This window comes from Fundulus heteroclitus, chromosome 10 (assembly GCF_011125445.2).
Source record: "Fundulus heteroclitus isolate FHET01 chromosome 10, MU-UCD_Fhet_4.1, whole genome shotgun sequence".
Taxonomy (NCBI): domain Eukaryota; kingdom Metazoa; phylum Chordata; class Actinopteri; order Cyprinodontiformes; family Fundulidae; genus Fundulus; species Fundulus heteroclitus.
Window position 1 is genome coordinate 8,178,051 of NC_046370.1, and position 24,915 is coordinate 8,202,965.

At 40.9% G+C, this 24,915-nt stretch overlaps 1 protein-coding gene across 4 annotated transcripts in view; it reads left to right on the forward strand.

Annotated features, from left to right (window-relative positions):
• Positions 1 to 20,511, forward strand: part of LOC105928236 (zinc finger MIZ domain-containing protein 1) — a 150,219-nt gene extending 129,708 nt beyond the window's left edge. For 2 of the 4 annotated variants that reach the window (XM_012865397.3, XM_036141881.1), the window contains 18 exons: positions 10,456 to 10,591; positions 10,780 to 10,891; positions 10,976 to 11,193; positions 11,281 to 11,482; positions 11,999 to 12,274; positions 12,350 to 12,532; positions 12,613 to 12,690; positions 12,770 to 12,938; positions 13,046 to 13,187; positions 15,261 to 15,471; positions 16,417 to 16,522; positions 16,619 to 16,779; positions 16,955 to 17,022; positions 17,122 to 17,190; positions 17,282 to 17,526; positions 17,608 to 17,771; positions 18,345 to 18,611; positions 19,858 to 20,511. In XM_012865397.3, coding sequence (XP_012720851.2) covers positions 10,456 to 10,591; positions 10,780 to 10,891; positions 10,976 to 11,193; positions 11,281 to 11,482; positions 11,999 to 12,274; positions 12,350 to 12,532; positions 12,613 to 12,690; positions 12,770 to 12,938; positions 13,046 to 13,187; positions 15,261 to 15,471; positions 16,417 to 16,522; positions 16,619 to 16,779; positions 16,955 to 17,022; positions 17,122 to 17,190; positions 17,282 to 17,526; positions 17,608 to 17,771; positions 18,345 to 18,611; positions 19,858 to 19,965 — 2,915 coding nt within the window. In that variant the 3' untranslated portion in view covers positions 19,966 to 20,511. Of the gene's footprint in view, positions 1 to 10,455; positions 10,592 to 10,779; positions 10,892 to 10,975; positions 11,194 to 11,280; positions 11,483 to 11,998; positions 12,275 to 12,349; positions 12,533 to 12,612; positions 12,691 to 12,769; positions 12,939 to 13,045; positions 13,188 to 15,260; positions 15,472 to 16,416; positions 16,523 to 16,618; positions 16,780 to 16,954; positions 17,023 to 17,121; positions 17,191 to 17,281; positions 17,772 to 18,344; positions 18,612 to 19,857 lie in introns of all 4 variants that reach the window. The other 2 variants (XM_012865396.3, XM_036141880.1) reach the window with 1 other exon arrangement.
• Positions 20,512 to 24,915: the final 4,404 nt, after the last annotated feature.

Consider the following 24,915-nt stretch of genomic DNA (forward strand, 5'->3'; position numbering starts at 1 on the left):
GTACTAAACAGATTTCTTTAAAGACTTACTGTAATAATCCTTATCTGACTTCAGAGAGCCAAGATTCTCTTTGAAGATAAACGTCTTATCTTCTCTCTATTGATTTGCTCATTCAGGGTTTCAGCTTTTTCGCATTCACAGATTTGTATTTGCATCTCAAGCTGCTTGACTGTGCGCTCCTTTTACCAACTGAATGTTGGTACATTAGCATGAGTGGGAAGTAAAGAAACACCGCATTTCAAAAACATCAAATCTGTGTTGTTATCCTTTTTTGCCTGCACGTTTCCCCCCCCCCCTCCACTTGGCCCCATATGCTTATGGCTTCAGTAAAACCTTTCTGGCTTGCCTCCAGTAGCTCCCTCTTTCCTCTCCCAGGCTTCTCTTGCTCAGATGGATATGGCCTGACATTGTGTCCATGTGGCCAGCAGGAGGCTGTATTTAAGCTGAGGCGGCCCTAAATTGGGCCATAAACCCTAGCCGGCAAGTCTGGCTCCACGCGAGGCAAAGGGTCCTAAGCGCTCATTGACAGGACTCCAGTATGTGTCTTCTCAGAGACTGCCATGTTGGAAATAATGCAAGATAGAAGACATAAAAGAGGTGCAGATAGGGGCCAGTTTTCTAGTCTAAATTGACAGGCTGTTTTATAGCTGTTTATATATTTCAATACACAAAACAGCTGTTTTTATGCTGTTGAACTGTTACTACTTGGTATTTTGTTTTTTCCGCTGATCTTGGGGAATTATCATCGCAGACCAGCCGTGACATCCTTATATTTCCAGTTCACACTTTCCTGTTACTTTTCTTGGGAAGGTAATTACTTTATATACAAGTTTTTCAACTGTTAAAAAAAACTTCATGCTGAGCCACAAATTTTTATTATCAAGCTAAGTTAGCGGTCCTTTCTATGTTAAGAGGTAGGAGATGTGGACACATCACGTGTACGTGTACAGGGCTCCTACGCTGCTTTAGAAAATCTGAAAAAGTCTGGAATTCCAAGTATAGGATAAGAATTAGAAAAGTTATTTATATATATATATATATATATATATATATATATATATATATATATATATATATATATATATATATATATATATGTACGTTGTCCCTCAATTCTGTCCATCTTTCTGTCCAAACATTTAATTCATCCATCCGCCCGTCTACCCATCCATTAACCCCTAGTCTGTCTGTCTTCCATCCATCATCTCCCAGTCCGTCCATCTATGTATTCATTCATCAACTGACCCTCAATCCGTCTGTCTGTCTGTCTGTCTGCCTCTCCATTCATCCACCCTCATCCATTCATTGATTTACATCTATTCATTCGTCCATCCATTCATTGACTTGTAGTTTTTCTATCCTTCCATTGCTCCTCAGCCGGTCCGTCTGCCATTCATTTGTCCTTCAATTCATTCATCCAATCATTGATCTTGTTCATTTGTCAATCCGTTCATTCATCCGTCCGTTCATCCATCTTTCCAGTGTTCTCGCACTGTTCAGAATTAAAACAAACACCGTGTAAATACATTTTTAAAAGGTGTAGCTCCATATTAAAAATAGGCATACAAATTGACAAAAATTACGACATGAGTCAGGAAAACTATGCTATGTTGTTATAAAAAATGTGTCGGAACCTTGAAGCCAGTTTTTTGCCCTGTTCTGCCATTGTGAATTGACGAGTCCTGTAATTATTTTCTGTCAAAGGCACAGAAAGCCTGCACATCTGATAATGTAGTGTATGTAATATCCATTTTAGCAAAGCTTCCATAGATTTTTTTTTTTCTTTTTGAACATTCCATTCATATATTTTCTTCCACAAATCCGATATTTGGTCACAGGGTCAACAGATCCAAGAGCGAAACCCAGATATGGATCTCTCCAGCGACATCTTCCAGATAATTCTAGGAGATCTCAAGGCGTTCCCAGGCCAGACAGGATATATAGTCCCTCCGGCGAGTTCCGGGTCTTCTTCTCCCAGTGGAACATGTCTGAAGAGCCTCCAAAGGCAGTTGTCAACGGCGCATTCTGATCAGATGTCCAAACCACCTCAATTGACGTGTTTGTTTGTTTTTTTGGACATTTGAACCAAACACCAATAGTTCCTTTTCCCCCCATGTTTTGTTATGATTGACTGGCCATCTGGAGTGAAATGTTAATGCTCTCTACACAATCTATATCTGCATAGAAATGGTCAAAAGATAAATTACTGAATGATCAGAAAATAGGTCAGACTGTGATCAAACGGCATGCTGATGTGCCTGAATCTTCATTAGTACAGACAGAGAATCTGCATACCATAGCATGAGCTAAAGTAAACTTATTGGATTGTTGCAAGGAACGTATGATTAGTACCTGTGTACATTTTGTGAGGTTAAAGTGTGGCTTGATAGCTAGCTGGTGGGATCCATTGCAACCACTGATTATTTGTCATTCATGTAGAACAACCCGGTGCTGACTGAACCTGCATTAGCAGCTAATTATTAAAGTCATTTCTTATTTATTATGAGGAAACTTTTCTAAGTTCTGATAAGTTCTGGAGAACCCCCATGCACTGCAGTAAGTAAAATATTCTTTATCTAAAACTAGACCTGGTTGTTTTGCACGGTTTTTGTTACCAGGGGATTCTGGGGGCTCCCCACACTCACTCTTATTTTAATTGACTTTGGCCTGCAGGAGCCTTGTGTCCATTCATCCCTTTCTGGGTAGAGAAAAAGAAGGGAGGAGGAACAGAATGTGAATAGGGGCGCCATGAAAAACTGAAGAGTGCAGCCCAGTAGAGCTGCCCTTGTTAGTTTGCTCATGCTCTTTGTTCTCCTTTCAACCCTTCTGGCTGGATGTCTTCAAACAAGCTGTTTCGGGGGTCATGGTTTTCTGACGACCAGTTTACAGCAAAAGACCACCAAAAATGTTGGTCTTCTATATTACAGTTAGATTGAGGACATGTGCATCCGGTCCCTGTCCACTGTTTTTAACATGGACATATGTGGTCAAGTCCCCATGCGGGATGACGGCAGGTGGATTGTCCAGAGTTGACAAGGGAGCAGGTGTCTATTAGATACAGGGCAGCTAGGAGGGGTTGACGGGTGGGGTTGGATGAGGATCATAGGAGTTTCTGGCATTTGCCTTACCTGCTGCCTCCCCTGCAGTGCAGAGCCAGTAAACAGAGAGAAAAAGAAGAGTCAGAAAAGGAAAAGAGACAAAGAGAGGAGACGAGTTTTTAAAGGGGGCAGCAAGTGTGTGTTAGGCCTTTTGTAAAGAAAGCCATTCATGCCATGTTTTTAAAGCTGTGCCGTCAACTTGTATTCACTATTCATTGCGGATACATGGGTTGTAGTTTATTGTAAGGTTTAGTTTTGGTCATAGTTAAAGTAATAAAAATGTTCATACTTTCAAGTGAATGTCGTTTTTTGTTTAGTTGATTCAGAGAAAATGTCAAAAGACCTAGATTTTAAGTGACATTGATTGTAAGGTGGTCCCTATGAGCATACGTTTCCTTGGGTCTTTTCTTTTAAAATGAGCATTTCTAAAAGAAGAGCTCTACTAAAATAGTTTTTATCACTTGAATGCAAGATCTGTTGGACTGAAATTCCCTCAACTATAACTGTATTGACAATGCTAAAGCTCCCATTCAAAAGATAAATTCAAGACTGCAACTATGGCCAGGAGCAAATTGCTATGGGAGGAGAGTCTGTGTTATTTGTACTGTAGTTGTCTCTTTGGAGCTTCAAGCAGACTAAACCTTCATTAACTGTCTTGTGGGAAATCACTTTTTTATTATTTTATTTTGAAAATACTGCTGAAAAACCATAGACCTACAGCTGTAGCACAACCAACTGAAATAAACAGGGCCTTGCAAAGGTCTTCATATGTCAAAAAAAATGTTGTAAATAACAATGTACTTTATTAGGATTTAAGACAAAATTCATTATTTTATTATGACAAGTAATGCGTAGGTTTTAAGTGGGAGGAAAATTACACATAGTTTTCAAGTTTCTTTATATAACAAGAACCTGAAAACCGCATTGTGTAAATGTTGCTGCAATAAAAAAGAATCCCCACAGTATGATGCTCCCACCACTATGTATGGAGATGGTGTGTTCCTGGAGCATATACAACTGTAAGTCTTATTAGGTATGACTTATAGCTTTGCACATCTAGAGACTGAGATTATGGCATATTCGTCTTTGCGAATTAGCTCAAACTAGGATTGGATAAACAAGGTCTTTTCAACACGAATATTTGAGTCTTGCCAAAATATTGACTTAGGTCTATACCACACCTGAATCAAATGAATGGTTCATTAAGAAGGGTCTTCATGCTGAAACCGCAATTCCCTATCAATTCAATGGTTTTAAACAAAGGTTTGTAACAAGTACTTTGGAATAACTTTTAAGCATAAAGGAAGTCACTGGTTAAACATAAAGTAATAACATGACAATATAGATTTACGGTCTAGATTTGTCTGTAGGAACCAGCAGTGTTCTGGTTTCCCCCAATGCTTCAAGCACTGATGGCTAGTCATCGATGAGTGAGCTTAGGGTGCATACAAACAGTCATGCAGAAAGCAAACGCGAAAGACTTGACGATGGTAATTTGTGTGTGGGGTGGTGGGTGTACATTATCATTGGACAGAGCATTGAACAACTGTCAGAGATGCAGTCAATGTCATTTGTCATCCTCTCCCCGGGGCTTTATGACAGGACTGGAAACTGCAGGCCAAGCGACTGAACCACCCATCCAGTCCCAGCAGATGCGTTTACCGCCATTCGCCAAGGTTGACCATCAGGCAAAGACAGCTGAGCACCAGAATATCAATACGGTGCAGACTCTGCTGTTCCCCCTGGGACTGTCCTCCGAGCAAATAGGGCTGTCCCTTTTTGCTTTGCAGAAGGAGGGATGGAAAGTCTTTGCCTTCATGGAGACCAACAAAAACATGGCAGAACACTAGTTTAAATCTGTTCAGATTGACATCTGGAAACTCAACACCTAAGGTGATTATTTTCAGTTTTGGCTGCTGGAGAGAGACAGACAAGCCCATTGAAGGGCCATCTGTGGGTGGGTGGGGGTAAGGAGAAGAGAAACAGTAATCCTTTTGTGTCTTTCATCCTGAGAGTTGTTTCCGTGAAAGAGTCGAGGAGGGTTTGGAGTGTAAGGAATAAATGATTGTCTGTTTCTCCTCTTGTTATATGATACCTGAAGTTAATCCTCCACGTGAATGACAGAGCTGCACATTCAAACAAACTAGTGCTTAGCAGAGGTGGTAACTGAGCTGTGATAAGACGTTTATGTAGCAGCCGTGCAGAATAATTCTTTAAGTGGTAAACTGTTTGGTCCATTCGTTGACATTTCTCTGTTCTTCTTATTCTTGCCCTGCGGCTCTCATTGTGGGATGTGAAATTGGCCAGAAAACCTCATGTCAAGTGGCTCTGGATCAGTTCACACTTAAGTGTGAACACACTGCAGTTTTGTCCCATTCAACTTCCATTTTGTATCTGTAAACAAATAATTTAATTCCTCTTTACTTAAACCATGGTAACTATAATCACTTCTACTTCTACAGTATTTTAATATGATCAGAATATCGTGAAATTGCATTTATAATTTAATCTGATTATATAAACTCTGCATTACACTCTATTCCCCTTTATTATGGTGCTAATTTCTATTTGGGCCAGCTGATTCTGAAGAAATCTGATATAATATGGCCACTGATCAACAAGTGACCTCCTGCAGGTGGATATTTTTTTATTCAAATCACATAACCGCATTTCCCTAAAGTAGACCATGAGTGTATTGTAGAAATTAACAAAATGTTCCCCCGCTATTAGAATTCACATATGCTCGATACAACATGAACCGCTGTCAGGTTGTTGTCTGAGGGTGAACGGAAGTTCAGACAAGAGCTCGGGAGGCGACTAGTGAAGATAATTTAATGAAAAAAGCTAGGCTTACAGGAATAACCAGGATACAAGAACCAGGAACACAGCGAAATACGAACAGAACTTGGTAGATAGACAGAGTACCTAACAATGAGTGTGACAGAACTGAATAAAGGCAATTAGGCTGAAGGAATGGGAAGACAATGAACTGGCAGGGACAGGAGGATAACAGACTCTAACAGGGAACATTCGATTGGCCAAACACAAGGAAAGAATCGAACAAACTAAGAAAGAGCAGGCAGTAAATAAAAGTCTAACTACTGAAATCATACAGAAGCTTGGTAAGACATGAACAGAAAACTATGGGGAAACAATACTAAATAATACTAAAAGTGCAAAACAGAAACAAACTGCAGGATCCCCAAAAAGCTACAAGAAGTAATCAAATCCCTGGGGATCCTGACACCCGCTGCAGAGGGCAACCTTCTGTACCAAAAAATGTCAGAAAAATGACCAAAACTACAAAGTTACAAAATGGTTGTGTTGGGACGTTAATGGGATAAATTAGGTTGCTAGTTATTTCACCCCTTTGCTATTTCATATTTTAGGCATGATAGGCCTATAGGGCACCGTTTTGTACCTAACACAAGTCAGTTGGTTGTGGTGTCGTGTTGACTATGCATTAGTCCAGTCCTGCCAGGGAGCTTTTGTGGCCACTTGGAGCGTTCCAGCGCAATTTGTCTCATTTCATTACAACTCAATTAATTATATGGTATTTCATACCTGCGAACACATTATTAAATTCTCAGGGACTTAAACCATTGCAAACTTGTCTATTTTTATTTTTCCTGTGGTTAGATTATTTTCACAAACAAATACTCCCATAAAATGTGATTTAGATTTTGATTTAATTTATAGATTATATTTTGAAAACTTTGTATTAGGCCCTATTTCCATTGATTGCGGCCCTTATTCCCATATTGACCAGTTAACCATTTTAAAATATGCCAAGTCATAACCCCCAGATCAAGCCAAAGTAGATAAGTTTCCCTTTAATTGACCATGAATAAAATATGGAAAATTACTTATTAGTCATTAATTTATTATCAGTTATTAATCGTCAGTTGTTAAAGTGGGTATGAAGTGGGCCTGGTGGGAAACATTTGGCACACATTTGGTCGCTACAAAATGAAGCTACCTAATGCAGGATGTTTCACACTGATCCTGTGTCAATCAATAGTAATCTGGCATTGAACGGTGCTCAGCACACAATACACAGTGCGACTTTTTATACATGAGATTTTAGCTGTTTTACGACCATTTATCCCCATAATTCATTAAAAAAAATGACTTTACTTGAACAGAAAGAAGAGCTCTGTACTATCGGTACGTGGGTAACGTGTAAATATGACATGAGAGTTTGAACTGACGGCGGGGTAAATTAACCAAGGAGCCGATAAATTCAGAAGACGTGTTTATCAACATGAAGAAGTGCAAGTTACCCCTTGTTGGAAGTGAATAATGGGACCTAATTGAGCTGTAACATGCTGGCTGGTTGCCAGGCTCTTGAACTGAAAAATTCTCCCTATCAGAAGGAGCTCTGAGGAGAGGGAGGGTGCTGTTAAGACACTGCAGGACATCCTCATATAGACGTGCATTTACCTATTAGCCACACTTGGATCAGGTTGCATTTAATTGATGGGAAGTTGCATTCACCTGCAAGCGTGATGTTTTTGGTTTAAGTGCACCTGAGTGGCCTGTTCTGTCAGCCAGAGCGCAGCCGTGTTAAAGTCAGATCAATTCTCCAGAGAAGCCGCACAGTCTGTCTCCTGGCACCTGCCTCACGAAGAGCAGGCAAGAGGAAAAGAGGGGAGGATGAGGAGGAGGAGGAGGAGGAAAAACCCAGCTGCCTCTGTGCCTGAGCCCCCGTGCTGCTTTTAAAGCGGGAGGGAGAGGAGGGAGACTGCTGGCACCATCTGTACATGTCTTTTGTATTCCAGCCCTCGTCTTTACACAGAGCGAGGCTGGTGTGCTCAGTGTTCAAATGAAAGGATAGGAGGTGCCTTTTGGGGGCGGGGGTGGGTGGGTGCAGCACACTTGTGTGTCGATGCAGAAACTCGGCGTCAGAGGACATCTTGTGCCCTATTTATTTGTGCACTGTACACTGTCAGTAAAGCTCACCCTCTGTTTGCAAGCAGCCATGTGTGGCCACATACCTTGGTTGCCATGTTTGTGAAGGCAGTCAGCAGCTTTGGTTTGCTCAGCCCTCCTATCGACCCCATTAGTCTGGTGTCTAACCTGTCAGGGTCCTTTTTTAGTGAAAGCAGTATGTGCAAGGCAGCACGCCCTGAACTGTCAGTGGTATTGTCACACTGATGTAAGTTTTATTATTATTATTATTATTATTATTATTATTATTATTATTATTATTATTATTGCATGAACTACATCTTAAATCCCTCACCCATCCACCACCCAGGCTGCGAAGCGGTGTGAAACTTAAGGAGAGGAGGCTACGCTCCTCTTAGACTGAATCCGCTTCCCTTTTACTAATGCGGCAGACTGTAGCTACATAAAACCAGAGGGAGCGAGGTGGAAAAGTGAGTGTTTTTGTACATAAACATTCACTGCAGTAGAAAAGCATATGATGATCCAACAGACTGCGTTGGCTATCAAACCTTGCGGGTAGGTGTGGGGAGGAGGAACAGAGTCAGGCTGAACTCTAGTGGCCACAGGGGGCAGTTGCAGCCACGATTTGAGGTGTTTCTCACAAGAAATGAACTCAGTCATGTTTCAGACTGTTGGAGAAATTAGGTTTTCAGGTATTAGTCAAGAACCTGTCAAATAATTATTTGCTGCTCATTGTAGGCAGACCTCGGGTTGACAGGTGTTTATATTACTGTGATTAAACTGACAGTTATAACATAGCCCCACCTACAGCACATTAAAAGAAGATGTAAACGCCTAGAGCTGTTTCACACATCAAAATACAACCAAAGAAATAACATTTGTGTATTTTTTTTCAGGTTTTATGTCACAGACCAACACTGAGTTGTGACTAATTGTGAAGTGGAAAGAGAATGATACAATGGCCTCAAAGTGTGCGTGTCTCACATGACCCTTTACTCTTGCATCCCTAAATAAAATCAGTTGAATTCAATTACTTTCAAAAGTCAATTAATAATGTTGTGAAGTAGGTTAAAACAGGGCTAGGATTAAAAAAAAAAACAATATCCCAAACTTTAAGCATTTCATCCACCGCTTAGGTGGGAAAATCTGTTGACACAACCAATATTAGTGTTGCAGTCTACAAATCCGGACAATACGAATGTTCAAAAGAAGCCGTAATAGCCACAACCCAAATATGGGGCACAGCAAATCTGTGGAAGAATATGCTGTGGTTGCTAAACGTGAACTTTTTTGGCTTATATCAAAAACATAATGTTTGAGGGGGAAAAAACGTACTAAAACTTCACATCACCCTAAGCACACCATCCCCATAGAAAAGCATGGTGGTTCAAGTTTGTTGATGGAAAGACAGATGCAGCAAAATGCAGTGAAATTCTGCAAGAAAATATGTAGAAGAGTTGAGACAAAGGTGCAGGTTCAGCGTTCCACCCAGACGTAAATCCAGCTGAGATTCCAGGGCATTATCTATCTAAGCTGAAGTTCACAGGTCCTCTTCAAACGACATACCCGGGTTTGGACAAAGATAAACGGGCAAAACCTTCTGTCACAGGATGTGGAAAGCTGTTAGAGACATACCCCAAATAACTTAGCAAAAAGGGATTCTACAAAATAGTGACTCGGGGTAGTCGGATACATCGCAGGTCAAATTTTTGAATTACGTTTTTGTATTTTTTTTGTATATATATCTTTGATATAACTTTTCAGAAATATATGGCAATAACATAGTGTGGTTTATTGACAAAGATTGTGTGCAAAAACAAGAAATTCATGCACTCACAGCATACAGACATTAGGTATAAATATATAAACCTTAGAGGAAATAAAATAAAGGGCAAAAGAAACATCATGTATGTATGTGTATGTGCAGCCAATTTGGGCAATTTTTAAAAATTGTTTTGATGGCAACCTTTTTGATTTTTCAGAATTGATTGATTACTTTATTTGGAGCCATATAAAAAAAATAAATACAAATTGAAACACAAATGTCTTAGTTTAGCATCTTGTTTGAGCCGTTGTTTTTGTTTAGGCGGTGTGTGGTCAGCCATGTCTGCCCAGTGTTGCAGTTGCCTTCTCTGATGAAGCATTGCGTTGAATTTCCTGCATCTAACTGGTTTTCAGCAGCTCATTTAGGTTAAAGAAATGATAAACATTCAAGCACTGAGAAACTGTTTATTCATATTACACTTTCAAATTCTTGCGTGAGTTACTGGGATGGTTGTTCTGTTTTTAGCTTACTGTTGCTGTTGTGCTTTTTTATTTTTAACCTTCTCCCACATATTCAGTCTTTGTGCAAAGAACCTGACTGAAATGAGATTTTACCGCGAAGGGAATCCCTAACATGTGTTCAGCAGTGCTGTCATATCCTCGTCTTCTGCTCTCTCTCCAGCCCTGTTGTCCTCTTGGTGTGAGGAACTGGGACGCCTCCTACTCCTCCGTCACCAGAAGAACAGGCAGAACGAGCCTCCGGGAAAAGTGCCCATGCAGCCCCCGATGAGCTCCATGAAACCGGGCCTCTCGCACGGGTTGGTGTTTACACCGCTTTGCTTTTTGCTCTGTGTGCAATGTCGGTTTATCTGCGGTACTCTCGTTGACACACCAGTCAAGTCGGGGAATTCTTACTAGCAGCTTGCATTCAGCGTGATAAATGTATGCCGTGGAACAGGGCGCTTTATTTTGACCTCATTTTGTCTTTGTTGTTGTTCTTCTGCAGAGATGGCTCATTCCCCTACGACTCAGTTCCCTGGCAGCAAAACACCAATCAGCCAGGATCGGTGTCGGTGGTGACCACCGTCTGGGGCGTGACCAACACGTCACAGAGCCAGGTAAAGCTCTGCTCCTGTCCGATAAAAGTTCGAGTCGGACCTCATGTTGTCAAAGCCTGACTTTATGTGTGTTTTTTTCAACAGGTGTTAGGCAATCCCATGGCTAACAACAACAATCCCATGAACCCTGGGGGTAACCCTTTGACTTCGGGGATGTCTGGTAACAATCCGGGTATGAACTCTCCTCAGTTCCCCGGTCCACAGCAGCAGTTCCCCAACAAAGGCAACTCAAATCAAGCTTACATGCAGCAGGGTATGTACGGACGACCCAACTACCCTGGAGGTGGAACTTATGGTGGCAAGTAAGTGGACACTGTACTTTTTACATCGTACTAGTTAGAAATTTTAGCTTGTAGTAACTTCTTTTATTGTGTTGCTTGTTGATAAAGTTACCCCGGAGGGCCAAACGCTGGTCCTGGTGGAATTGGCATCCCTCCGAACTCTCGTCCTCCGTCGGATTTCACCCAGCCCGCCGCTGCTGCCGCAGCCGCTGCAGTCGCTGCGGCCGCTGCCACAGCGACTGCCACCGCCACAGCAACTGTAGCGGCCCTGCAGGAGACCCAGAACAAGGACATGAACCAGTACGGTCCGGTAAGACAAAGTGCTACAGGTCGCATTGATGAAATTCTTCCCTTCAGATTCATATAATTTATCTCTTCAACCCTAATTAGCTTTGCATTTAGATGCATTTCTTCCACTACTGACAGTCCAAGTACGAGGATAGCTGAGTGCAGTGGATTTAGGCCCATGATGGAAGGGTGGATAATTGCTCAAGGGGTAAAAGACCCAAACAACAAAAAATCTCAGTTGGTGCATTAAGTCCCTCAAGTAGCCTGTAAGTTTCAGAAAATAACCTGTAAATTCAGTCAAAGCATGCTCTGAGGTGTTTGGAAGCTCCAAAAAGTGCTTTGGAATATATAGAAGTCTAAGATAAGCGAAAGTTCCAGAAAGTCATCTGTATATCTCACTAACCAAGAAAGAAGTTCTGAAAATCCCCTTGTAATGTCAGTAAAACTTTTACGACTTGTTTTTTAAAAAAAGAAATAAACAGCTACCATATCAGCAGTCCTGTATGAGGCGATTAATTGAACCCGTTTCGTTTTCCAGATGAGTTCCTCCTTCCAGATGGGACCAAACCAGGCGTACAACAGCCAGTTCATGAATCAGCCAGGACCCCGAGGCCCTCCATCTTTGCCTGGGAACATGGGTGCGGGCATGAATCCATCCAACATGAGTGGGCCTCCAATGGGAATGAACCAACCCAGAGGCCAAGGAATGGGGCCGTTTGGGCCTCATGGGCAAAGGATGCCCCAGCATGGCTATGCTGGACCCCGGCCTCAGGGCATGGGTATGCAAGGCATGAAAAGGCCGTACCCTGGAGAGGTGAGTGGTGGATTCAACACCTCGTGCGATATTTATCTGCATTGTGTGTGCTGAGTGTTTATTTTACATCCACAGCCAAACTATGGTGGGCAACAGTATGGACCAAACAACCAGTTCCCCAACCAGCAGGGGCAGTACCCCACCCCCAATGGCTCGAGACCACTGCCGTCCCCCAGCTACCCGGGGCAGAGGATGCCAGGACAGCAGCTGCAAGGCCAATATCCACCACACGGCGGCCCCATGGGCCAGTACTTTAAGGTGTTTTTTGCTGAAAATGTGAGGCTTAATGGACCAAAACACAGAATTCTGTATTATTATTCTGATTTCTCTGATTACAGCAAGAGCCACCGTTTAATGGTCAGACAAACAACTTCTCTGGGAGTGGATACCAGTACAGCCAGGGTAATATAAACGGGGTAAGTTGACCTTCTAATTGCATTTTTCTGCTCATCTTCTTTTGAAACTGCGACTTAAATTCAACTGTTTTCTCCTTAGCCTCCTAGACCGGTAGGCAACTACCCCCACTCCCCAGTGCCGGGCAACCCCACTCCTCCAATGACTCCAGGCACCAACATCCCACCGTACCTTTCGCCAAACCCAGACGTGAAGCCCCCCTTCCCTCCAGACATCAAACCAAATATCACAGCCCTCCCTCCCCCTCCAGGTCAGTTCCTAAAAGGAAATCTAAAATGAAGGAAAACAGGACTCAACTCTTTTTAAAAGGTGAACCTTTTTGATGATCCTATATCGTCTCTTTCTCCTCGAATTCAGCGAGCCACAACGAGGAGCTGCGGCTGACGTTTCCTGTGCGGGACGGCGTTGTCTTAGAGCCCTTCAGACTGGAACACAACCTGGCTGTGAGCAACCATGTCTTCCACTTACGGCCCTCTGTGCACCAAACGCTCATGTGGAGGTAAGACTTGATGCTGCTTGAAGACTTGATGAACATTTCTCTCCGTGTTGTTACCCTAAACCAGTGCTTCTCAATTATTTTCTGTTACGCCCCCCCTAGCAAGAAGAAAACTGTTCGCGCCCCCCACTCCCCACCGTGACTATCCATCCCTGCATAACATTTTATCCTTATTAACATTAAAGAAAAAAAGAAAGACATATGGTCAAACTTACAAAGAATAACTTTTTTAAATCGTGTTTTAAGAAATTAAAAATAAACAAATCCTTGTTTAAACTGTAAACATGTTTGACCAACTAATTGCACCATTGCAAAATTAAATCAGATCAATAAATATTTAATTATTATAATAACTAATAAACTACAAAAACTATATACTATATATATATATACTATATATAGTATATACTATATACTATAAACTATAAAAATAATGACTAATATATATTCAGTTCAGCAACATTAACTCAGGAGCACAATATATAAAACACTTGAACCTACAAAACCAAAATGAATTAAACAATTTGTGCTAATTTTTTCTTTCTTTTTTTGATCAAAATGAGGAGGCAGTATCAGCTCCTCTGCTATGGTGTGGGGCTGTTTGCACTGCGCAGTTTGGTACGCCACCTTATATGATGCTAACAGCGCTCGATTGTTTACTGAAGTAGCCTTCACAAAGCAGGATGACTGTTGGCAATATTCAGCACGTTTTCGCTGAAAAAACTCTAGCGGCTTACCGCCGTGATTGAGGTGTAACGTATTTAGGTGACGCACTAATTTATTTGGCTTCATGCTGTCCGCTGCGAGCATTTTTAGACACAGCAAACACAGCGGTCTTTCCTCTTCTCCAACTGTAGTCACCGTGAAGCCAAGCGCTAAATACGCTTCGTCGTATTTCCTCGTCATAGCTTTCGGGTGACTTTCTTTTGTCTCATTATCTTTGTCTCTCTCCGCTTTCCTTTTCATCCCTGTTAAAAACTTTTTCATGTTGGGGGTTGTTATGTTGAATAACGGAGGCTGTAGACAGAACGCAGACGGAGCTTTCCGTTGACTCAACACTGGTAACCAAGGCAAACCTGTAAGTCGTAAAATGTTGCACTGTCGCAAACGTGACAAAAGTACCAATGAGAGCGCCACTGCCCCTACTGTAGTGGATGCGCAATTACACTTTATACTAGTACGGCCAAAAAAAAAAAAAAAAAAAAAAAAAAAAAAAAAAAAAAAAAAAAAAAAAAAAAAAAGCCTGTTCCCTAGGGTCACACGCGCCCCCCCAGGTATTGCACCGCGCCCCCCCAAGGGGGCGCGCCCCACCATTTGAGAAGCACTGCCCTAAACCAAGCTTCCTGCAGCCTTGAAAGTCTGGGAAAGAAGGGAAGTTAGTTGTTTTACACTGATTAAAATGTGAAAAAAAGTTCTAGTATGAAACTTTTTTCTTTTTTTTTTACTTAACTTTCTAAATTTTCCATTTCTTTTTTTTTTTGGGGGGGGGGGTCGGGTAATAATGTTGCCATTTTCACACGGATTCATATTTTTTATCCTAGTCTATCTTTGATTAGCCAATTCAGTGGTAGATTGTAACGTTTACCCATCAGTATATTACTGGCTGAATCTACACTTATGCAAAATACAAGAAACTACCTTTTTTCCACCTGTTTGGTTTTCAGAAAACTTTAGATTCAGGTTGGACTGGACCCGTGGGTTTTTTTAAAACCTGGGTCTAAGATGCAAAACACATCCCTACAATGGCCATTTAAAATAGATGTTTCAACAAAATAAGAAACAGAGCTGTTGTTAGATAGTCCAGATATCCTAAAAGCAGTGAAATGGCCCTATATCACACTCCTATAAATTCTTTAGCACTGTGTTGTTTCAGTGTCATGTAACCAACAGATAATAAGAACATTGATATTCCAACAGTTTCAAGGTTAGTACTTTGCCTGCCCAGAATGTTTTTGCGAAAATGTTGGAAAAAAAATCTAGAAATATGAGTCAGTAAGGAATTTTTTACCATCAAATGTGTAGGAAGCCTGTTGATAAAACCAAGAAATCTCATTAGTTTCTTTCTTTTGTCTGCAGGTCGGACCTGGAGCTGCAGTTTAAATGTTACCACCACGAAGACCGTCAGATGAACACTAACTGGCCGGCGTCGGTCCAAGTCAGCGTAAACGCCACGCCGCTCACCATCGAGCGAGGTGACAACAAGACGTCGCACAAACCGTTGCACTTGAAACACGTGTGCCAGCCGGGAAGGAACACGATCCAGATCACAGTGACTGCCTGCTGCTGTGTGAGTAAACCGACGGGAATAATTAGCAAAAGAACACGTTTATACATTAACAACAAGACAAATTATATCTTTTGGATTCATACAAGTTCTTTGCAAACATCTAATTTCGCCGAGATTATATGTAGCGCATAGACTTATAACAAAATATAAATACCTAAATAAGGTGAAACCATAGCTAGCATGGTAACACATAAATGTCTGCAGTTGCTTGTCTGTTAACTTAATCTGCTGTAATTTTTCACAGTAAGGAAGTCTAAGCACTAAACTGAAGGAAAAAATGTAAACATGATTTACTTAAATTTTTTCACGCAACAACAAACAAATTGCCTTTATTTCTACACAGAAAAAAGAAAAATAATAAGAAACTGAATATACTGAACTTAAAGTTGAACAAAACAGCTAAGATTAAAGTTACTGATACCAAGAAATGTTTTGATACACAACAACCTGGAAAGATTAACAGTCTAAACCTGAGACCTATGGAAAATAGTGTCTATTTATTTATGTAATATTTATCCCAAATTTGTTTTTATTGTATTTTTCTTTGTTTATTTCTTTTAAATGAAATGTTCTACAAACTGAAAATATAATATTTAAACAGTATCTAGCCATATGGTTGATGAATAAAATTTCAAGTGAATTTCATATTAGATTTAAACATCTTTATGACAGTTTATCTCCATAATTCATAAAACTATGTGTCTACGTATACATATATACATATATATATATATATATATATATATATATATATATATATATATATATATATATCAACTGATATGCATTGGCCCACATGTGTATTAGATGGTTCATTTACAGGTATGAAATACAGTATAATTACAAAAGGACAAACTGTATTGCACTGAAATGGGAGTATGAATTGAGTCATATCATACCTGTAAAGGATGTTTCTGATAGTTACCACCATGCTTCCTCCCACAGTCGCACCTGTTCGTGCTGCAGCTGGTACACAGGCCGTCGGTCCGCTCCGTCCTGCAGGGCCTCCTAAAGAAGAGGCTGCTGCCTGCCGAGCACTGCATCACCAAAGGTCTATCCACGCTGCCACAAACCGCACCGTAACGTCGTAACCGCGCTTAAGAGTTTTCGCTTGACACATTTTTTCCTTCTTCTTTGCTCTTTGAAGTCAAGAGGAACTTCAGTAGCGTGGCGGCGTCGACAGGGAACGCCACCCTCAACGGGGAGGATGGAGTTGAGCAAACGGCCATCAAGGTTTCCCTCAAATGTCCGATCACGTTCCGACGAATACAACTTCCTGCGCGGGGCCATGACTGCAAGCATGTTCAGGTAAGACGGGTGAAGCCTAACACCTCATAAGCAAATAGGAGAATTTTAAAGTATCTACAAAAACATAATTGTGCTCCTACTGCCTATTTTAACCAGGACTCTCTTGAAAGTAGGATCTTCTTGCTAAAAGAAAGATTAAATAATAAAAATGGGTGAATTGCTTTTTTTTATCCAGTGTTTTGATTTGGAATCATATCTACAACTGAACTGTGAGCGGGGGACGTGGCGATGTCCTGTTTGCAAGTAGGTTTACTCTCTTCTGGTCGACTGCTGTACATGTTATTCACTTGATCGTCCCTGTGTGCAGACGGAAGGTCTCTTAATCACTTTATCTCCCCTCAGTAAAACAGCGTTGTTGGAAGGACTGGAAGTAGACCAGTACATGTGGGGAATCCTCAATGCCATCCAAAAGTACGTAGATTTAATTACATTTTACATTACAAATGAGCCTCTTTCTCTTTTTAATGTCTTAACCATTTGCCCTCCAACTGTTCTTCAATAGCTCTGAGTTTGAGGAAGTCACAATCGACCCAACATGTAGCTGGCGGCCCGTGGCGATCAAATCCGACATCCACATTAAGGAGGATCCAGACGGGCCGCTGGCGAAGAGGTTTAAGACGATGAGTCCCAGTCAAATGATCATGCCCAACGTGTTGGATATGATCGCCCAGCTCGGCCCCGGACCGTCGCCGTACCTGTCGATGCCGTCTGGGCAAGGTGGCAACAGCGGCGAATACGGCAGCCAAGGTAGGAGAGCCTGTGCAGTTATGGTACGCAAAAGTCATTTCAGACGTACATGTGTGTTTAAAATTGTTATTCTGTGTTCAGGCAACAATTACCAGGGACATGGGAACTTTGACTTCCCCCACGGCGCCCCGGGTGGGACGTCGATGAATGACTTCATGCACGGTCCCCAGCTGTCTCACCCACCCGACATGCCGAACAGCCTGATGACACAAGACAAACCCCTGTCCCACAACATGCCTGACTCAGTGAGTCCTCTGACCTTTCTTCTCCAATCGAAGCTTCTGAAAATGTTCTCTTTGATTTCTTTTGACATGTTCTCGATTGAGGTGTCAACAAAAACGTGTATGATTTTCTGTACATAATCCGGAAAATGTACTTTTCTCTGTGCTGAGTTACTAAAAGGCAGAATAGACGAATGGAATCAGTCATTATTCTGGAATTATAATACGAAGTCTCTCCCTTAATTTTTTTGTTGTTGTTGCATTGCTTGGAATTGTATTCGGTTCAATCAAATCGTTGATTAAGAGTGTATCATGGTTGAGTGGTGAATCAAGAAGTAGCTTTCGCTGCATGCATCAAACATATCCGCCACACAAGAAATATACCAGACCCTACCTCCTTCCCTATCCACTTCTTAGTCGTCCTCTATAGAAAGCACGATGTGGGGAGTGTGGGAACAAGTTCACATCTTGAACACAGCTCTGATCTCTGTTGACCATGGGTCATTCAAACCGAGCACGGCGAATAGTTCTGCAAAATTAACATGCCAGCATCTTGAATGTCATATTCCTCATGTCCCTCTCCGAATATCTGTACAGATACCTCATTCTGCCGGACCTGACCAGACGCACGGTCCATTGCAGCAGAGCTTACATCCGTCTCCGCACCCCGGGAGCCAATCAGGGCAGCAGCTACACCACAGCGGGCCCCCTCAGCCCTCGCGGCAGGCGCCGCCGCCTCATCAGCAGCAAGCACAGCAGCAACAGCCCACCCCCAACAACCATCCCCATCCTGACCTGGCCTTCAATCCCTCCAGCAGTTTGGACAGCCAAGCGGGGTCGGACATGCCCGAGCCTTCATTAGACGTGAGTCCTGGAAAGCCTGCAGACACAGCGCGTACCCTCTGAGCTTCTGCACGTTTGGCTGCATCATCACAAACTTTAATGCACGTTATTGGCCTTTTCTGAGACACACTAACGGCTGTGTCCCGTATAATCTCAGTATAAACCCAGGTGATCTGTGAAGGCCTCTGAAGATTATTTTGGAATGTTAATGGTCACCTTCTAGTGGGACAATGACCTTAAACATCCAGTCAGCGCTACTTTGGAAACATTTAGATCATTTAGGCTACGTTCACACTGCAGGTCTTAATGCTCAATTCCAATTTCTTTGTGAAATCGGATTTTTTTGCGTGGTCGTTCACATTTCCAAATATATGCGACTTGTATGTGATCTCCTGTGTGAACTGAATGCGTTCAACCTAAGTGTCCCGCTTACGCACTCGAGGACGCGATGACGTCACACGTAGCAAGCGTCATCAGTGTTTGCGGAAGTAAACATGGATTATAATGCTGCCGCGCATTTTGCAGTCTTTAATTTTTATTTCTAACCGGAGCTTTCCGTCCATTGACTTCTCTCCTCATTGTAGTCCGCTATGGGTGTCGTCTTTCTTCCCGCTTCTGCATAGCAGGACGCAGAATAGTGACGTTTGTCTAGTATCGGTGAGGTACAGGTCGGATAAATGCGACCCGGCCGTACAGACACAGGTTGCATTTCAAAAGATCAGATACGTCTCGGATTCAGGACCACATATCCAAGCGGCCTGGGTCGCATTTGAAAAAATCCGATCTGTGTTGTTCAGACTGTCATAAAAAGATCAGATCCAGGTCGCATATGGGCAAAAAAATCGGAATTGGGTCACTTCAGGCTGCAGTGTGAACGTAGCCTTAGATGTGCTAGAATGGTCCAGTCAAACCCAGAGGGGGCTGAATACAAATGCATGTCACACTTTTAGGATTTTAACCGATAAAATAGTTTAAAATTATCATTTTATGTTGACTTTATATTGACATTTGTGGATAAAATGGGGAAAATTCAAGGGTCATGGATACTTTTCCAAAGCTCTGTACTTCACACTACAGTCAGACATTCACACCCTGCCGGTGGTGAGCTATGTTAGTAGCCACAACTGCTCTGGGGCAGCCACCGCCAGCATGTGACGAGTTCCATCCATCCATTTTCTATACCCGCTTATCCTTGCAGGGTCACGGTAGGGCAATGGGTGAGGAGTTTCTCTAGCTAATTCTTGCAATCCCTCTCTCTATTTTGCAGCTTCTCCCTGAACTGGCTAACCCAGACGAACTGTTGTCGTACCTGGACCCCCCAGACCTCCCCAGTAACAGCAACGACGACCTTCTGTCGCTCTTCGAAAACAACTGAGAGGCTTTCAGACACCCGCGCGTGTAAACTCTTTTCCCGATCGCCTGAAGCTTCCCTGAGAAACCGCCGCAAGTTACTCAGTACTTGATCAACACAAAGATGCACTCCCTTTCTCTTCTTCCTCTTGTACGATTTTCATTCGCCAGCGCAGATTGACTGCAAAGAATTTCAAAGAAACTCAAAAGACACGGCAGGATTTTTGCGGAGTTGCCACGCCCTCCCACCTCCTGTGGTGATACCCTTGACTGTGCAGCTATAGTCGATTTTATTTTTACACCACACACGTACGTGTGCCCACTAGTAACATGTTGTAGCATTTTTAAGAGATTTTTGTTTTGTTGTTTTCTTTACAGAAAAAAAAACGAACTCATTGTATAAAGTAGAAAAATAACTGAAAAAAAAAATCTGTGCTCTCTGGCCAGTGTGTGTTATGTTTTGTCGTCTGAGAGGGCACAACTTCCTGGTGTTACTGCTCCATTCCCTGACTGGTCCGGTTAGTCACACTGTTATGTCCATCACCTAAAAGCACAAGACATTTTAGCACTGCAAAAACTTAACAGCAACAACAACAACAACAACAAAATAACTCTTTATAAAAAGAAACAAAATCAGTTTTCTAGAAATTTGCTGCCACCGTTTTAAAAAGATTTTTGGAACAGATTGGCTTCCATTTTGTCTACAATTGTGCTGTGTATTTATTCCAGTCTGTCAAGTCCTGACTGTTGAAGCAGGGAGCATTTGTAGCCAACAATAACAGAAAGTATGTACGTGATACCTGGTCTTCTACACATTGTAAAGTCCTCCTTTACAAATGACAGAGATTTTAAAAAAAAAAAACAATAGATAAAAAATTAGATTGAGTCCCTGCCATCTTATTTGCTTCCATCTGCTCTGCATGAGCCTTATTTTCTGCATTTTTTACAGCATTTCATCTCCTTTTTCAAAGATGTGCTGTTGAAGTAGTCTTTAAAGTGCATGTGTGCCAAGCCCTTTGTCAAATAGTGGTTTTCCTCTTTGACAGATTTGTTTTGACTTTATTTAAAACCAACATCAGTTGGTTATCCTTTCAGTTCTTTTATCCTTTCTCCGTTGCTGCATAATTAAGCTGCCCATCGTTCTTTTGAGAAACTGCTCACCAAAGCTAGAGGGATGAAAATGGAAATGTTTGTGTTTGCTCGGTCCTGTGTAAGGCAGCGAGTGTTCGGGTGCATCTCGGTAAGTCAGAATTTCATCGGAAAGTTAATTTATTTCAGCCATTCAGTTAAAAAAAATGAAACTTTTGCTTTATATAGATTCATTGCATACAGAGTACTTCAATGATTACTACTTAGAGCTAGCAAAAATCCCAAATTGCACTTCTCAGGCAATCGGAATCTCCCATATGAGAAATAATAATAGAAAAACTAGACTTGACAGTTGGCACCAGACAGCTATTAACAAGGAAGGTAAGCCACAAAAGGTCATTGCTAAAGAAGCTGGTTGTTCACAGAAGGCCCGATTCAACCATTTTAATCGAAGGTTTAGTGGAAGAAAAAACTGCAATATCTACAGCGTTGAAATGAGCAAAGGCGATTAGATAATTTGAGGGAGATTTGTATCCAACTATGTTCAAAGATTCTTTTAGCTCGGTTGTCTTAGAACAGGGGTGTCAAACTCATTTTGGTTTCCGCATACAGCTTAATCTGATCTTAAGAGGGCCACACGAGTAAACTCATTGCAAGATTAAATCGAACTAACAAAAGTGGACTTGTTGTTGATTTTTATATTAAATGAATTTCACTTTTACACAATATATTATGAATAACCTCAGCGTTTTTAAGAAAAGTATGTGCAATTTCAATAATACTTTTATACATTTACTTGTGCATTATGCATAAGAACTGATCACAGTGATTGTACAATGTTGAAAAACATTTATTCACATTTTTTGGAACTTAAAAACACTGTCCTGCAAGACAAAATACATCAAAGAGATAAAAATTAAGAAATTATTTAAAATCAATTTTCTGCATCTGAGGCTCAGTGCTACCATCTGCTGATTAAAACACAGCGCCCCTCGTGGACAATATAGGAACTGCAGATTTTCAATTAAACGAAGTACATGTTTTTTTCAATAATTGTTTTATCATTCTCTTCCTTTTATCTCCTCTTTCGCCTTTTCTTTTTTCTTCTTGTTCTTCCTTTCCTCTCCTACTTTCCCATTATAGTGTCCATATCATTTGAGATATTCCCCGCATGAATCATAATAAAACTATTAACATTCATAAATCAAGCGGAGCACTATGGCAAAAGCAGTACTGCTCCACTTGTGAAAGTCAAATCTGATAAGCTCTTTTTGCCATTAAGACAACAATTCTTATTTGCTACATTGCCAGACAGGACACTGGAAAAAAAAAAAAAAAAATTATTATTTTTTTGAATAATGATAATGCATTTAGCCACCGGGCCGGACTAAATTGTTCGGCGGACCGGAACCAACCCGCGGGCCATATGTTTGACACCCCTGTCTTAGAAGAATCAGCTTTTGGCTTTTTTCATAGTATGACTCTTTTATTTTTGCCTCATTTATTAAATAGTAGGTTACTGGTCTGTGTTTTTTACAGGAGCCTTACGTTTATACAATTTTCTTGTGTTACTAACACATTAATTTTAACTATATTTGTGGAAGGGAAAAGCGTGGTGGAAAAAAAAAAGATGAATCTGTCTGAGCTATGGGTTTTTCATTTTGAGTCGAATTACTGAAACACAACAACTTCTGTGATGATATTCTAATACACTGAGATGCACCTGCATGTTTGTGAGACTGTGATTGTATGCGTGCGCGTTTGTACACAGGGGGTGATGGCGAGACAAGCAGTGGTTCCTTCCTTCACTGCTGTGATTTTTCAAAGCAGTATTGGTGTAAACCTTTTGTCTTTTTTTTTTGGTGTTTTTTTTTTTTGACTTCCTGTTCTTCGAGAAGAGTTGCTGTTCAGTATGCAAATGTATTATTTTTTAAGAAATGCTATTGTACTGTAAATATCATTGTGAATATTTTTGTATCATCTCGATAATGTTTGTCGTCGTCCGACCTAACCGCACGCGCTCCCCATCAGAGCAACGGCTTTTTCAGCAGTTTTAAACGTCTCATAAGCTACTTCCTGATGCACGTCGTCCACATTTTCTGCCTTTGTGCTCGCCTTTCCTGCATCGCCTCAAGGTCATTCTGTTGCGTTTTATTTTTTGTCTTTCTCTCGAGTTTTCAGATGTCAAACTCACTCTGAAGCAATACTTTCTTTTTTTTCTCGCATCGATCCAAATCATTATCTGCTAAGATTTGTTCAGCAATACCGCTTTAAAAAAAAAAAAAAAGATGTGGTCTCAGCTGGCATTCAGTGTGATTATTGATCTATGTGAATATCATGTTGCTAAATGTCAATACACAGTGGTATTTTAAAGATATATCACATCCATATTTTAAAGAAATTCCTGATATTGTTTATATTTTTGTTATAGAAAATGCAGCTTTTTTAAAAAGCACGAGACCATATGCATTTGTATCCCCCCTATTGTTTTTTTTTTTTTGTTTGTTTCTATTTGGTAAATTATTTTGTACTGGTTTTATTATGAATCTGTAAGGCTAGAAATCCAATTTCTTTCAGCTTGATTTGACCTACACGTTTCTTAAATGTCCATCCGTTCCAGCTCAGAGAGCACTGACATGTTTACTGTCCAACCAAGAAGCAGACACTGAATTGTTTAATTTTTCTAATGTATGAATCAATCCGACAAAGATTTATCATCATCTCTTAGTTTCCCTTTGCCGTCAAATGAGTCAGTTCGGTATATGTAGGCAGCGCCCCATGTGTTTAGTTGCAAAATCAGATTAAAGGGACATTTCTTTTGGAGGATGTTGTTAAGGAAAAAAAAATATAAACAAAACAAAAAAAAAAAAGTCAGAGAGGAAAGGGGCAAACTGATGAAGTGGACAAGGCTCATTAAATGTCCCAAGGATGTCTGTATATATGTAAAATAATATAGAGACAAGTGAACAGAAATGTATTCATTTTCCTTTGGGGATGTGCATTGTTTCTTCTAAATAATAATAATAATAAAAAAGCTTGCAACACCTCTACTGGAAGTGGCTGACTATGGAAAATCAAACATGTTAGTTCGTGTCTGTGGGTAATCTCAGCATTTTGCCCCCACCAACCCCTACCCTCCACTGCTTTGTAACATACTTTCACCCTCTTTTGTTTGGAGGAACCGGGACAGGTATGCGCTAATGTACCGTTTAGCCTACGTGTCCCAGTTTCACAGGCACACTCTGAGGTGCTAAAGCTAAAAAAAAATAAAAAAAAACAGAAAAGAAAGAAAAGGTTTCAAACAGAAAAGCCAGTGGGCAGTGTAGAAGGTTGCAAAGGATGGGTCCTGAAGATTGTAACCAAAATCCATTATTTGTAAAAAACTTTTTGATATGAAGATTTGGAAACTGATAACAATCTAAGGTGATTCATGCAATGTGGCCATTGTCTCTGTTTGTACATTGTATGTACAATCATTTCATACTCCAAACTGGTCAGAAAATAAAAGGAACTAATTGTGATTTTTAGTCTTGCAGAACTGTATGTAGTTAGATGATGTGACAGCCTAATATTTATCTAATAAATATGTATTCAGATGATTCCTGCATGTCCACGTGTCTTGTCTTTGCTTCCAATCCCAACGGGCAGTTAATTCAAGCGGAAATGGAAATTCCGCTTGAATTGAATCTATTTATTTATAGATACAATTGTGTGTATCGGATTTGTGGGGGGTAAAGCAGAACTTTAAAGTGAAACAACATTTCATACACATTTTCAGTAAGGTATTTTCAAATGAACAAACACCATCCGCAAAGCTCAAACATAGATATCATGCATCTATTATGGCAGTAGCACATTTTATCACTGAGAAATTTTGAAATTTTCA